Source organism: Calonectris borealis, chromosome 3 (genome assembly GCF_964195595.1).
Source record: "Calonectris borealis chromosome 3, bCalBor7.hap1.2, whole genome shotgun sequence".
In the NCBI taxonomy this organism is placed as follows: Eukaryota; Metazoa; Chordata; class Aves; order Procellariiformes; family Procellariidae; genus Calonectris; species Calonectris borealis.
This window is the reverse complement of record NC_134314.1, coordinates 95,046,545-95,059,411: the sequence shown is the minus strand read 5'-3', so window position 1 is coordinate 95,059,411 and position 12,867 is coordinate 95,046,545. Positions and strand designations below refer to the sequence as shown.

Here is a 12,867-nt window from a genome sequence, read left to right as displayed (position 1 = left end):
CAATGACTATAATACAAAGTACAATGAAGCAGATAAAAAAAACCATAGAGCAAATAAATATACCCCCATAGAGCAAATACATATACCTAGCTATACCTCATGCTACCTAGCTGTTCATTTCTATGCCTTTATTCTGTATTCTCTCTGGCCTTATTCTTAACTACATCTCTTGTGCATTTTAAATGTAAAATATGGGAGCACAATTATGACTGGGAACTGGATATTAACATTAAAAACATAATTAGTAGATATCACCTGATTCAAAATTTCTGCAAACTGTGGAATTTTGCTCAATTCCACTAGGTTTAGCCACATCATGTCAAGAATCCAGCGGAAAGGTTTGGGTGGGCAAGCCTGTAGATCCAGTGCTGCACCTCCTGTAAATAAAACATTTTGATGAAATACACATGACATTCCAGGGGTCAAGATATATTTGACATTTCTTTTTAAATTATGTTTTCTGGCCCAGTTTCACTGGGGTACTAATTGCACTCTTGTGTACTTAGCATTTATTTCATAAGATCATAGGATAATTTAGTCTGGAAGAGACCTCAGGAGGTCTCCAGTCCAGCCTGTTCAAAGCAGGGTCAGCTATGACAGTTTAATAGAACAGAAAAGGGAAAATAATAATTATAATGATAGAACATACAAAATGAGTCTCCCAAGGGACCCTCTCGACCAGTGTCCTGAGCAGGCCAAAGTCCGCCCGTCGGAAGTCCATGGTAGCGGTTTTGCTGGCCCCCCTCTTTACTTCACCAAGTATCGAGAATTCTACCATTTCATGGTCGCTAAGCCCAAGCCGGCCTCCGACCACCACATCTCCCACCAGCCCTTCTCTGTTCGTGAACAGCAGGTCAAGCGAGGCACCTCCCCTGGTGGGCTCGCTTACCAGCTGCGTCAGGAAGTTATCCTCCACACACTCCAGGAACCTCCTCGACTGTTTCCTCTCTGCCGTGTGGTATTTCCAGCAGACATCCGGAAAGTTGAAGTCCCCCACGAGAACAAGGGCTAGCGACTGGGAGACTTCTGCCAGCCTCTGGTAGAATACTTCATCTGCCTCCTCGTCCTGGCTAGGTGGTCTATAACAGACTCCCAGCAGGATATCTGCCTTGTTGGCCTTCTCCCTCATCCTTACCCACAAGCATTCGACCTTGTCATCACTACCATCGAGCTCTAGACAGTCGAAGCTGAATAACGAAGCTGAATAATAATCCAGGCTGAATAACCCCAACTCTCTCAGCCTTTCTTCATAGGACAGGCGTTCCATCCCCCTGATCATTTTTGTGGCCCTCCTCTGGACCTGCTCCAACAGGTCCATGTCTTTCTTTTGCTGAGGGCTCCAGAGCTGGACGCAGTACTCCAGGTGGGGTCTCACCAGAGCAGAGTAGAGGGGCAGAATCACGTCCCTCGACCTGCTGGCCACGCTTCATTTGATGCAGCCCAGGATACGGTTGGCCTTCTGGGCTGTGAGCACACATTGTTGGCTCATGTCCAGATTTTCGTCCATCAGTACCCCCAAGTCCTTCTTGGCAGGGCTGCTCTGAATCCCTTCATTCCCCAGCCTGTATTGATACCGGGAGTATAAAAGTTTAAAAAGTTGAAATTAGCTCTACATATAACACAATTTTTTAAACTTACCTCTAATGAGTGCATGGAACTCTCTGTTTTTCACATGTCCTCTCTCAAGATCAATTTTTAATGTCAGGAGGAGGGTAAAGAGGAATTTGTGGTTTTCATACAAGCCTCTAACAGAATATGAGTAAATTTCAAAGGTAAGATACTCAATAATATTTGAGATTCTTTTCTGAGGTAAAGGAGACTTCTTAGATCTGAATCACGAAAACAAAGCACAAAGAAAGCATGTTAATAAGAGCAAATACATTGGAAAGGCAAACATCTGAATAGTAGAAAAATCTGTGTCTTCCTACTTGGTCATGGATTGATCAAATAACTTCAAGAACTGAGCCAGTGAAGTTTGATACATATTATTGACCATGCTCATTTCTGTAATAAGAAAATAAAGAATGCTTCCACGTGTAGCAGCAGGTCGATATTCCTCCTGAGCAGTGTTAATCTTCACTTCAGTTTCTGCTGCCACAGACAACTTTTCAGCTACTTCAGCAGCGGTTTGCTTAGTTGTTTGCAGAACACCAATCAAGGATTCATCATCTACTAGTGAACCTAAAAAGTCAAATATTGGATGCTTAGGACATTTTTATAACAATTTTTTCACTTCATATATGTAAAAATTGAAAGGCCAAATCAAGGAATTATTTATAACAAATGGAAATGATTTACGGAATTGCAGAAAGCTTCTAAAATGGAAACCAAACAGGATATGTAACACTAAAAATTTTTTTTATATTCAACATGCTAAACAAATGCATTCAACCTATGTCAGTATGAATGTATCTATACCAACAGCTTTGCAGTATGTACTACAGAAGTCAGCTTTCTTATGCACATAACATACATATTCATACACAGTACTTCAATTATTTTAAAGTCTGTTGATTGGTACACTCAAAGTCAAAAAGAGTTAGGGTCCTAAAGGCAATGGTCACACAACAGTATTCATGCATCTCAAGTACTTACTGATCGATTTGCTGGAAGTTACCACCTTCTTTTTCCACCAAAGAGACAGTAATTGATCATGTGCAGGCTCCTAATATACTGCAAAAGACTTTCAATACCATTTAAGCTAGCCCATTTTATTTTGCATTTTCAATGGGTTAAGGATTTGCCCATGATCAGATACCTTATCTCATTTAAGGGGCAAAAAGCTCTCAATAAATTGATTTGTTTCACAAAACTTGTTTAGGTGTCTAGGGTTATATATAGTGGCATGCTATGGTACCAAATCCCTCATCACCATACTTCAAATTTCTACCATTGGATGTTATCTTACTGTATCTTGGATGGATAAATTAATTTCTGTATGGAAAGTTTCTAATGTGAATCAGTTTAATCTGCCTAATCTGCTTAATTCTGGTTCTTTTACACTTTGATACAGAACCTCTGGTTGCACTTAGTTTGTACAGAAGATTGTCTTCCAGTTCTTTCATCTTCCTCTTATTAAAAGTTACATCTTCCATGAGTTTAATTCGTTCTGCCTCTAGTTCCTATTATTAAAAAACAAGAAAATGGCACGACACTTTATGGACTATAACTATGAGTCATACTTAAAATTCAGTTGCTGTTTTTTCAAGTTCATGAAATGTGCATTTTACTTTTTCAGGTATCTAAAACATGTTTTTATAACATCCTTTTTTTTTAAGCAGTGTTTATTCAGTATCTTACGAAGTGTCTTATCAACGCCAAATGCTTGTGCTTAATTATTTGTTTCATACTGACAGCCATACACAGAAGATCCTCTAGGTGTATTTTTGTTCTTTGGAAATTTCTATACTGAATCTGAATAAAATTTTAGAAAATGGTTGATGTCTTTTCTCCATTTGAACATTTATTTTTTGCTACATACTAAAAACAGTTTAAAAAAATTAAGCATCACTATGGTTTGTGTGTACTACTAGTTTACCTGTTTTTCAGTAAGAATTACTCTTCTCAGTAACTGATTCTCAAGTCCTTTCATTGTAACAGTAAAATCAATAATTGATGTTTTTGCATTAATTTCAGGCGTGAAAGCAGGATTGGGTAGCTTTGTAGTAATATATAGTCTAAATGAACTCATAACATCTACTTCCTTATCACCAACTTTCACCTGTTGAGTAAATTAGAATAGTATTAAGCAGAGGAAAATGAGCTTTATTTGACTCAATAATATTGACCAGAAAAAAAATTACATTATTTGACATGCCAAAGAGAGGAATTTTATTTCACAATTCAAATTGGTTATGAAAATAACAATCGATGACCAAAGGTAGCAGTTAGGGTACATATAAAAGTAGCATTCCCCTCCAGGTAAACATAGGGATTACTTCCACTGTGGGTCCTGATTAATGGATTGAGAACCATTTGGGTTAGGTTTCGTGCTTCTAATCACACCTCAAATGAAGATGGTAGAAACTACTGACCGTTGGAGAAAACATTGTTCTCTTGTGTTCAGGGGGAAAAAGAAATTATTTGATCCAACAATGGAACATAAATGATTGAAAATTAATTCTATATTTATTAAGACTAAGCGGATCTTAAAGAACCTTTCTAAAGGAACTGTAAATTTATTCAGTTTTCCACAGAAATTTTTACAGAAGTTAACATATTCCAAATCAGCAGTCTAACTTGAAAGCTGCATGTGCACAAGGAAATCTCATCACTGTGTATGACCCTCCAAGCCCACTTCAATTACCTGGCTTAAGAAGGAGTAGGACCAAACCACTCCCTTAAGCATATTGTTTGCTCTGACATTCAAAGTAAAAACTACTTCACAAAAATAGCAATCATTTCATTTTCATTATCATCAACAATCTGGTCTGTCATTTCTCTCATATCCCAGCCAGTTAATTAAGATGATTTGAGAAAAATACATATGGAAATGACTGCAAGTGCAGTCATTTCATTTCAGGATGTTTGAAGGGGGATTGTTTTTAAAATTTGGGAGTGATTTATTTATCTAATGAAGGTCAAAAAGACTCATGATTTTTCAAGGTTGGGACTATACTTAATATTATTAATAAAACTTCATGCTTTTTGGCTTGTTCCATCAGAAAACAGTTCTATTCCAGACCAAAGATTCTGCAGTTGCTACAAACAGCACTCCACACTAGAAAGAGAGAGATCTTTTCAATTCTATTAATTCTGTTAAAGGGTGTGTCATGGTTTAACCTGGCAGGCAGCCAAATACCACGCAGCCGCTCACTCACTCCCCTCCCACCCCAGTGGGACGGGGAGAGAATCAGAAGAGTAAGAGTGAGAAAAACTCGTGGGTTGAGATAAAGACAGTTTAATAGAACAGAAAAGGGAAAATAATAATTATAATGATAGAACATACAAAACGAGTGATGCACAATGCAATTGTTCACCATCCGTGCTGACCGATAACCAAGGAGCGATCGCTACTTCCTGGAACACGCCTACCATGCATATATTGAGCATGACGTCACATGATATGGAATACCCCATTGCCAGCTGGGCTGGCTGTCCTGGCTGTGCTCCCTCCCAACACTTGTTTGTTTTTTGTTTTTTTTTTTAAGCTGAATGTCCTTGACTAGCAAGGTACTTGGCAACAACTGAAAACATCAGTGTGTTATCAACATTCTCCTCATACTAAATCCAAAACACAGCACTAGGAAGAAATTTAACCCTATCCCAGCCAAAACTAGGACAGTATCCACCCCTTATTCCATACCATTTACGTTATGCTTAGGTCTCACATTTTTTGATACATTTCAATTAATCACCACTATCTTTCTTTTTATATATACACATATATATATATGCATACACAGATATCATTCCCTTAGTCTATGGACTATCCTTTAAAATGTCGACTGAGTTCATTTAGTCCACGACTTTGGGCTCCATCTGTCATAACAGTCTTTCAGGGCCGGAGAGATGGTGTGTGGTGTTGGGCTGTTGCGTCCTGAAGCCAGTTCTCATTTCGGTACTGCTGCGCTCATCCAGTTCTATCATCATTGCACTTTGCTCAGTTTCATCGGAGTTAGTTCATTCTTCATTAATCTGGGTGATTTTCACTGCTATACCATTGATAGCAACCATAGAAGTAATGATATACAATATCATATAACAATTGACATCATAAAATTCAGTTCATTGGCTATTTTCACCCAAAATCAAACCCCCTTGAGGTACACACCGGACCTCCCCATCCTTTCGCATCACCCACCAAGGGCACCCAGGTCCTTGAGCAAAAGCAATCCCACGGATGGGTTTTCCCTTGCCAGAGGCAGGAGTAACCCAGACTGTCTTCCCCAGCATATTTCTTATGTGTATGACAGGGACTTTATCTCCATCTACAGTACGTAAGGGTTTTGACTGGGCAGGGCCAGCTCGATTAACAGATCCCCTAGTGTTGAATGACCAGGTGGCTTTTGCTAAATATGTATCCCAATGCTTGAATGTCCCACCACCCACTGCTCTCAGTGTGTCTTTAGCAGTCCATTGTATCGTTCGATTTTCCCAGAGGCTGGTGCATGGTCAGGGATGTGATATACGCACTCAATGCTGTGCTCTTTGGCCCAGGTGTCTATGAGGGTGTTTCGGAAATGAGTTCCGTTGTCTGACTCAATTCTTTCTGGCGTGCCATGTCGCCATAAGACCTGTTTTTCAAGGCCCAGGATGGTGTTCCAGGTGGTGGCATGGGGCACAGGGTATGTTTCTAGCCATCCTTCTGGTGGTTGCTTCCACCATGGTGAGCACATGGTACTTGCCATGGTGGGTTTGTGGGAGTGTGATATAATCAATCTGCCAGGTCTCCCCATATTTGTATTTCAACCATCGTCCTCCATACCAAAGATGCCTTACTCACTTGGCTTGCTTGATTGCAGCACATGTTTCACATTCATGGATAACTTGTGTGATAGCGTCCATGTTTAAGTCCACCCCTCGATCACGAGCCCATCTCTATGTTGCGTCTCTTCCTTGATGGCCTGAGGCATCATGGGCCCACCGAGCTATAAACAATTCGCCCTTACGTTGCTAGTCCAGATTCACCTGAGCCACTTCAATCTTAGCAGCCTGGTCCACCTGCTGGTTGTTTTGATGTTCTTCAGTGGCCCAACCCTTGGGTACGTGGGCATCTACATGATGTACTTTTACAGCCAGTTTCTCTACTCGGGCAGCAATATCTTGCCACAATGCAGCAGCCCAGATGGGTTTACCTCTGCGCTGCCAGTTGTTCTGCTTCCATTGCTGCAACCACCCCCAACAGGGCATTTGCCACCATCCATGAGTCAGTATAGAGATAGAGCACTGGCAATTTTTCTCGTTCAGCAATGTCTAAAGCCAGCTGGATGGCTTTCACCTCTGCAAACTGGCTCGACTCACCTTCTCCTTCAGCAGTTTCTGCAACTTGGCGTATAGGACTCCATACAGCAGCTTTCCACCCCCGATGCTTTCCCACAAGACGACAGGACCCATCAGTGAACAGGGCATATTGCTTCTCATTTTCTGGTAGTTTATTATACAGTGGGGCCTCTTCAGAACGAGTCACCTCCTCCTCTGGGGATATTCCAAAATCTTTGCCTTCTGGCCAGTTCGTGATCACTTCCAAGATTCCTGGGCGACTGGGGTTTCCAATTCGGGCCCGTTGTGTGATCGGCGCGACCCACTTACTCCACGTAGCATCGGTTGCATGATGTGTAGAGGGGACCCTCCCTTTGAACATCCAGCCCAGCACCGGCAGTCGGGGTGCCAGGAGGAGCTGTGCTTCAGTACCAACCACTTCTGAAGCAGCTCGAATCCCTTCATATGCTGCCAATATCTCCTTCTCAGTTGGAGTGTAGCGGGCCTCGGATCCTCTGTATCCCCGACTCCAGAACCCTAAGGATCGACCTCGAGTCTCCCCTGGTGCTTTCTGCCAGAGGCTCCATGTAGGGCCATTCTCCCCAGCTGCGGTGTAGAGCACATTCTTTACATCTTGTCCTGCCTGGACTGGCCCAAGGGCTACTGTCTGAACTATCTCCTGTTTAATTTGCTCAAAGGCTTGTCGCTGCTCAGGGCCCCATTTGAAATTGTTCTTCTTCTGGGTCACTTGATAGAGGGGGCTTACAATCAGGCTGTAATCTGGAACATGCATTCTCCAAAAGCCCACAACGCCTAAGAAAGCTTGTGTTTCCTTTTTGCTAGTTGGTGAGGACATGGCTGTTATTTTGTTGATCACATCCATTGGGATCTGATGACGTCCATCTTGCCGTTTTATTCCTAAAAACTGGATCTCCTGTGCAGGTCCCTTGACCTTACTTTGTTTTATGGCGAAACCAGCCTTCAGAAGGCTTTGAATTATTTTCTTCCCTTTCTCAAAAACTACTTCTGCTGTGTTGCCCCATACGATGATGTCATCAATGTACTGCAGATGTTCCGGAGCCTCACCCCGTTTCAGTGCGATGTGGATCAGTCCATGGCAAATGGTAGGGCTGTGTTTCCACCGCTGGGGCAGTCAGTTCCAGGTGTACTGGACGCCCCTCCAAGTGAAAGCAAACTGTGGCCTGCACTCTGCCGCCAAAGGGATTGAGAAGAACGCATTAGCAATATCAATTGTGGCGTACCACTTGGTTGCCTTTGATTCCAGTTCGTATTGAAGTTCCAGCATGTCCGGCACGGCAGCACTCAGTGGCGGCGTGACTTCGTTCAGGCCACGGTAGTCTACTGTTAGTTTCCACTCTCCATTAGACTTTCGCACTGGCCATATGGGACTGTTAAAGGGTGAGTGAGTCTTGCTGATCACTCCTTGGCTCTCCAGTGGACGAATCAGCTTATGGATGGGAATCAGGGAATCAGGGAATCTCGGTTGGTGCGGTATTGCCGCCAGTGCACTGTTGTGGTAGCGATTGGTACCTTTTGTTCTTCAACCCTCAGCAACCCCACAACAGAAGGGTCCTCTGAGAGACCAGGCAAGGTGGACAGCTGTTTAATTTCCTCCGTCTCCAGGGCAGCTATACCAAAAGCCCACCGGTACCCTTTTGGGTCCTTGAAATACCCTCCCTTGAGGTAGTCTATGCCAAGGATGCATGGAGCCTCTGGGCCAGTCACAATGGGGTGCTTCTGCCACTTGTTCCCGATTAGGCTCACTTCAGCTTCCAATACAGTTAACTCTTGGGATCCCCCTGTCACTCCAGAAATACAAATGGGTTCTGCCCCTCTATAGTTTGATGGCATCAGGGTACACTGTGCACCAGTGTCTACGAGAGCCTTATACTCCTGTGGCTCTGATGTGCCAGGCCATCGAATCCACACAGTCCAGTAAACCCTGTTGTCCCCTTCCTCCACCTGGCCGGAGGCAGGGCCCCTCTAGTTCTAGTCATAGTATCCATTTCTCACTTCTTGCAAACGCAAGTCCAGAATTTCTTCATTACAATTACAATCTAAAGTAAGATCAGCCCTTCTACTCTGTCTGGGGAACTGTTCACTGGAAACTGGACTGTCGTGAGACAGGGTTTTCCTGAAAACCGGAGCAGCATTCTTCCTGGGAGAACCCCCTTGTGTCATTGTTTTTCCACATACCCGTGCCTCTAGGGTCAAGGTAGGTTTTCCATCCCACTGCCTCATGTCCTCTCCGTGATCATGCAGGTAAAACCACAGGGTGCCCCATGGTGTGTACTTTCTATATCCTCTCTCCTGAGCAGAAAAATGATGACTCCTAATGAGATACTGGTCCGTACAGGTGGAGAATAGGACATATCCTCTTTGAGTTGCTGGACCTCCTGGGACAGTTTCTCCACAGCTGAGACAAGGGAGGAGGAGACAGTTTCTTCGAATTCCCAGAGTCTGCTAACCACGTCATCCACTGTTGGTGCTTCTTCCTCTTTCCAGCACAGTACTGCCACCAAACTGGCATATGACGCTGGTGTGCTCCGTACCAACTTCCACCACATGGGTCGTGTGCACTGGACTTCATCTGGATCTTTGGGCATTTGGTCGTTGTCCAGGTCACTATAAACCACCTCCAGCATGCCTAATTCTCTCAGGTACTGGATACCTCTCTCCATAGTGGTCCATTTGCCTGGGCGATATATAACATCTTCCTTGAAGGGATACCTTTCCTTCACGCCTGACAGCAGTCACCTCCAGAGGCTGAGGGCCTGTGTCCCTTTTCCAATCGCTTTGTCAATGCCCCCTTCCCTAGCAAGGGATCCCAGCTATTTGGCTTCCTTCCCCTCTAATTCCAGGCTACTGGCCCCATTATCCCAGCATCGGAGCAGCCAGGTAACAATATGCTCGCCTGGACGATGGCTGAAATCTTTCTGCGTATCTCGCAAATCACCCAGGGATAGGGATCGGGTGGTTTCCATCTTGTTTATGAGTTCTTCCTCTTCCTCCTCCTCTCCTCGTGATGGCCCTGCTTTTCCATCATCCCTTTCTAAATGACCTGACTTCCGCTTCAAAGATTTCTTTTTTGGGGCGATGGATACCAGCAAGGGTTGGTCCTCTCGTTCACCTGTAGTACCTGTTGCTGGGGTTTGGGTAGCTGCAGTGCCTGTCGCGGGGGTTGGAGTAACTGTAGTGACTGTTGCCAGGGTTTTGGTAGCTGCAGTGCCTGTCACAGGAGTTGGAGTAACTGTAGTGACTGTTGCCGGGGTTTGAGTGGCTGCAATGCCTGTGACGGGGGTTGGAGTACCCGCGGTGGCTGTCGCCAGGGTTTGAGTAGCCACAGTGCCTGTCGCAGGGCTTGGAGAAGCTACAGTGCCTGTCGTGGGGGTTGAAGTAGCTGCAGTGCCTGTCATGGGGGTTTGAGTAGCCACCGTGTCTGTTGCCGGGGTTGATCTCTGGACAGTATTCCTGAATAGTTGTTTAACCCTAAACAAGACCTGAACCACATTCAGGAGACATAGCAATATGAACATGCTTGTTTGACCATCCCAAGGATATTCAAAATTCTCAGGGAATATTGTGGACATCTTCATGAAGAAGATAGAAGAAAAAGGAGTTTCTGAAGATATGGAAGGGAAGATGAACAAGTGGGAGAAAGTGTCCCATCCTGTCTCCCCCCTAAATTCATTCTCCGAGGTGAAGAGGTAAAAAGTGTAATTATTAATAGTTTCCAAAAGATAGCTCCTGAAGAACAGGAATGATGGCAGTGCTGAATAGAGGCTCGTGACCAATAATTTTATCATAACGTAAACCAGTGTCACACAGTATACCAAAGCGATGACCTTAATCCATTTCCCAGAGATGACAAACCCCACATAAAAACTAATAATCAGCAGTACATACAGCCAGTAAGGTGCTACATGCCAAAACTCCAAGAACAGATCCAACAACTCTGAGAGCAAATAAACCAACATTGTGACCAGCGAGTACTAAACTGATATAATGAATGCTTATAACAAATTCGTTTTAACCTGTTTGGGTCAGATGTGTCGTTATCTCAACCCTTCCAGCCCCACATTGGGCGCCAAAAAGGACTGTTGTGGTTTAACCTGGCAGGCAGCCAAATACCACGCAGCCGCTCACTCACTCCCCTCCCCCTGCAGTGGGATGGGGAGAGAATCGGAAGAGTAAGAGTGAGAAAAACTCGTGGGTTGAGATAAAGACAGTTTAATAGAACAGAAAAGGGAAAATAATAATTATAATGATAGAATATACAAAATGAGTGATGCACAACGCAATTGTTCATCACCCGTGCTGACCGATAACCAAGGAGCGATCGCTACTTCCTGGAACATGCCTACCATGCATATATTGAGCATGATGTCACATGGTATGGAATACCCCGTTGGTCAGCTGGGCTAGCTGTCCTGGCTGTGCTCACTCCCAACACTTGTTTTGTGTTTTTTTTTAAGCTGAATGTCCTTAACTAGCAAGGTACTTAGCAACAACTGAAAACATCAGTGTGTTATCAACATTCTTCTCATACTAAATTCAAAACACAGCCCTAGGAAGAAATTTAACTCTATCCCAGCCGAAACCAGGACAGGGTGTAAAATGAAATTGCTTGAAAATCAATAGAAAATATTGTAAGCATTCAATAGGGTAAACATAATTAGTTTCAGTTTGGAATCTTCAGTAGTAACTTCAGTAGTTAAACTCAAATTTTAGACTCATGAACTTACTACTCAGCTGAGGCTTGGTCTCCTATACTTTATTAGTTCAGTTTGATGCTTCATACTGCCCTACTGAATACAAAGTTTACCTGATTCAGCAGAGGTTTGGAATAAAAGGGTAAAATATCATTCATCACAAAGCTAACTACTTATTCTAGGTGTTTTGTTTGATTACTAACCTTAAAAGAAGTTCCCGATTTCATGAAATTCTTTTCTAATATATTATCAAGGACTGGATCCAACTCTTCACCTATATCTTCAATCACAAGTGATCGTCCCAGTGAAAGACAGTCTTCTACGTGTGTACGGAAATACTTATCATTCAAAGTTGTTACCTCAAAAAGTCAATTATAAATTGATATAAGGACAAAAACATTTCTTCAAAGTCTTACATGAAAACCACAGATCTAACTATGAAAATTTTTCATTGTTTTTGTTAGTTGCATTTTAAATAAAGTAATAAACGTTGACCATGCAGCAATTTATGCAGAAATACTTCTTGTGTATACAATGAAAAGTACCATAAAAAGGTGAATTAAAAGATTGGCTGCAATGGAATCCGCAAAACTTCATTATGAAAGTAATAATGTATCAAGTAAAACTGGTACAGCTTATTGGGAACTGAAAATGTTACATAATTTTTTTAAATCTCTGATTTAAAATTTAATTTTCTATTCTACTTCCTCAGGACTAGATTTTCTAATTTTAGCTTTGAAGTGTTGAGAAATTCTTTCTGGAAACCTGAATTCAGTCTAACAGATGAATTGCTGTTACAATATTATGAACTCAGATGACTGAAATATCATGAAATGGGATTCATAATATATGGAATCATTAAAAGACATGAATAAATAAATAAAACACTAATTTTGTATTGCTTCCTAGATTTTGACTTTCAGAAAGATCTCATATTATTTCCAAGATTTTCTCTACAGGTATGAAATAGGGCCATTCTACTGGAAAACAGCTTTGCAGAAAAGGACCTTGGGGTCCTGGTGGACAAGAAGTTGAACATGAGCCAGCAATCTGCCTTTGCAGCAAAGGCCAACGGTGTTCTGGGCTGCATTAGGAAAAACATTACTAGCAGGTTGAGGAAGGCAATCCTTCCCCTCTGCTCAGTACTGGAGACACATATCTGGAGTCCTCTGTCTAGTTCTGGGCTCCCCAGTGTAAGAGAAACACTGAAGTG

General features: G+C 42.7%; 1 protein-coding gene across 2 annotated transcripts in view; it reads right to left on the bottom strand.

The window, feature by feature from the left end:
• Positions 1-12,867, bottom strand: part of DNAH8 (dynein axonemal heavy chain 8) — a 152,249-nt gene that overhangs the window by 23,158 nt on the left and 116,224 nt on the right. For both annotated transcript variants that reach the window (XM_075146803.1, XM_075146804.1), the window contains exons 71-76: positions 11,858-12,013; positions 3,539-3,721; positions 3,017-3,122; positions 1,929-2,181; positions 1,639-1,829; positions 256-377 (exon numbers count right to left, since the gene is read on the bottom strand). In XM_075146803.1, the coding sequence (XP_075002904.1) occupies positions 256-377; positions 1,639-1,829; positions 1,929-2,181; positions 3,017-3,122; positions 3,539-3,721; positions 11,858-12,013 (1,011 nt within the window). The remainder of the gene's footprint in view (positions 1-255; positions 378-1,638; positions 1,830-1,928; positions 2,182-3,016; positions 3,123-3,538; positions 3,722-11,857; positions 12,014-12,867) is intronic.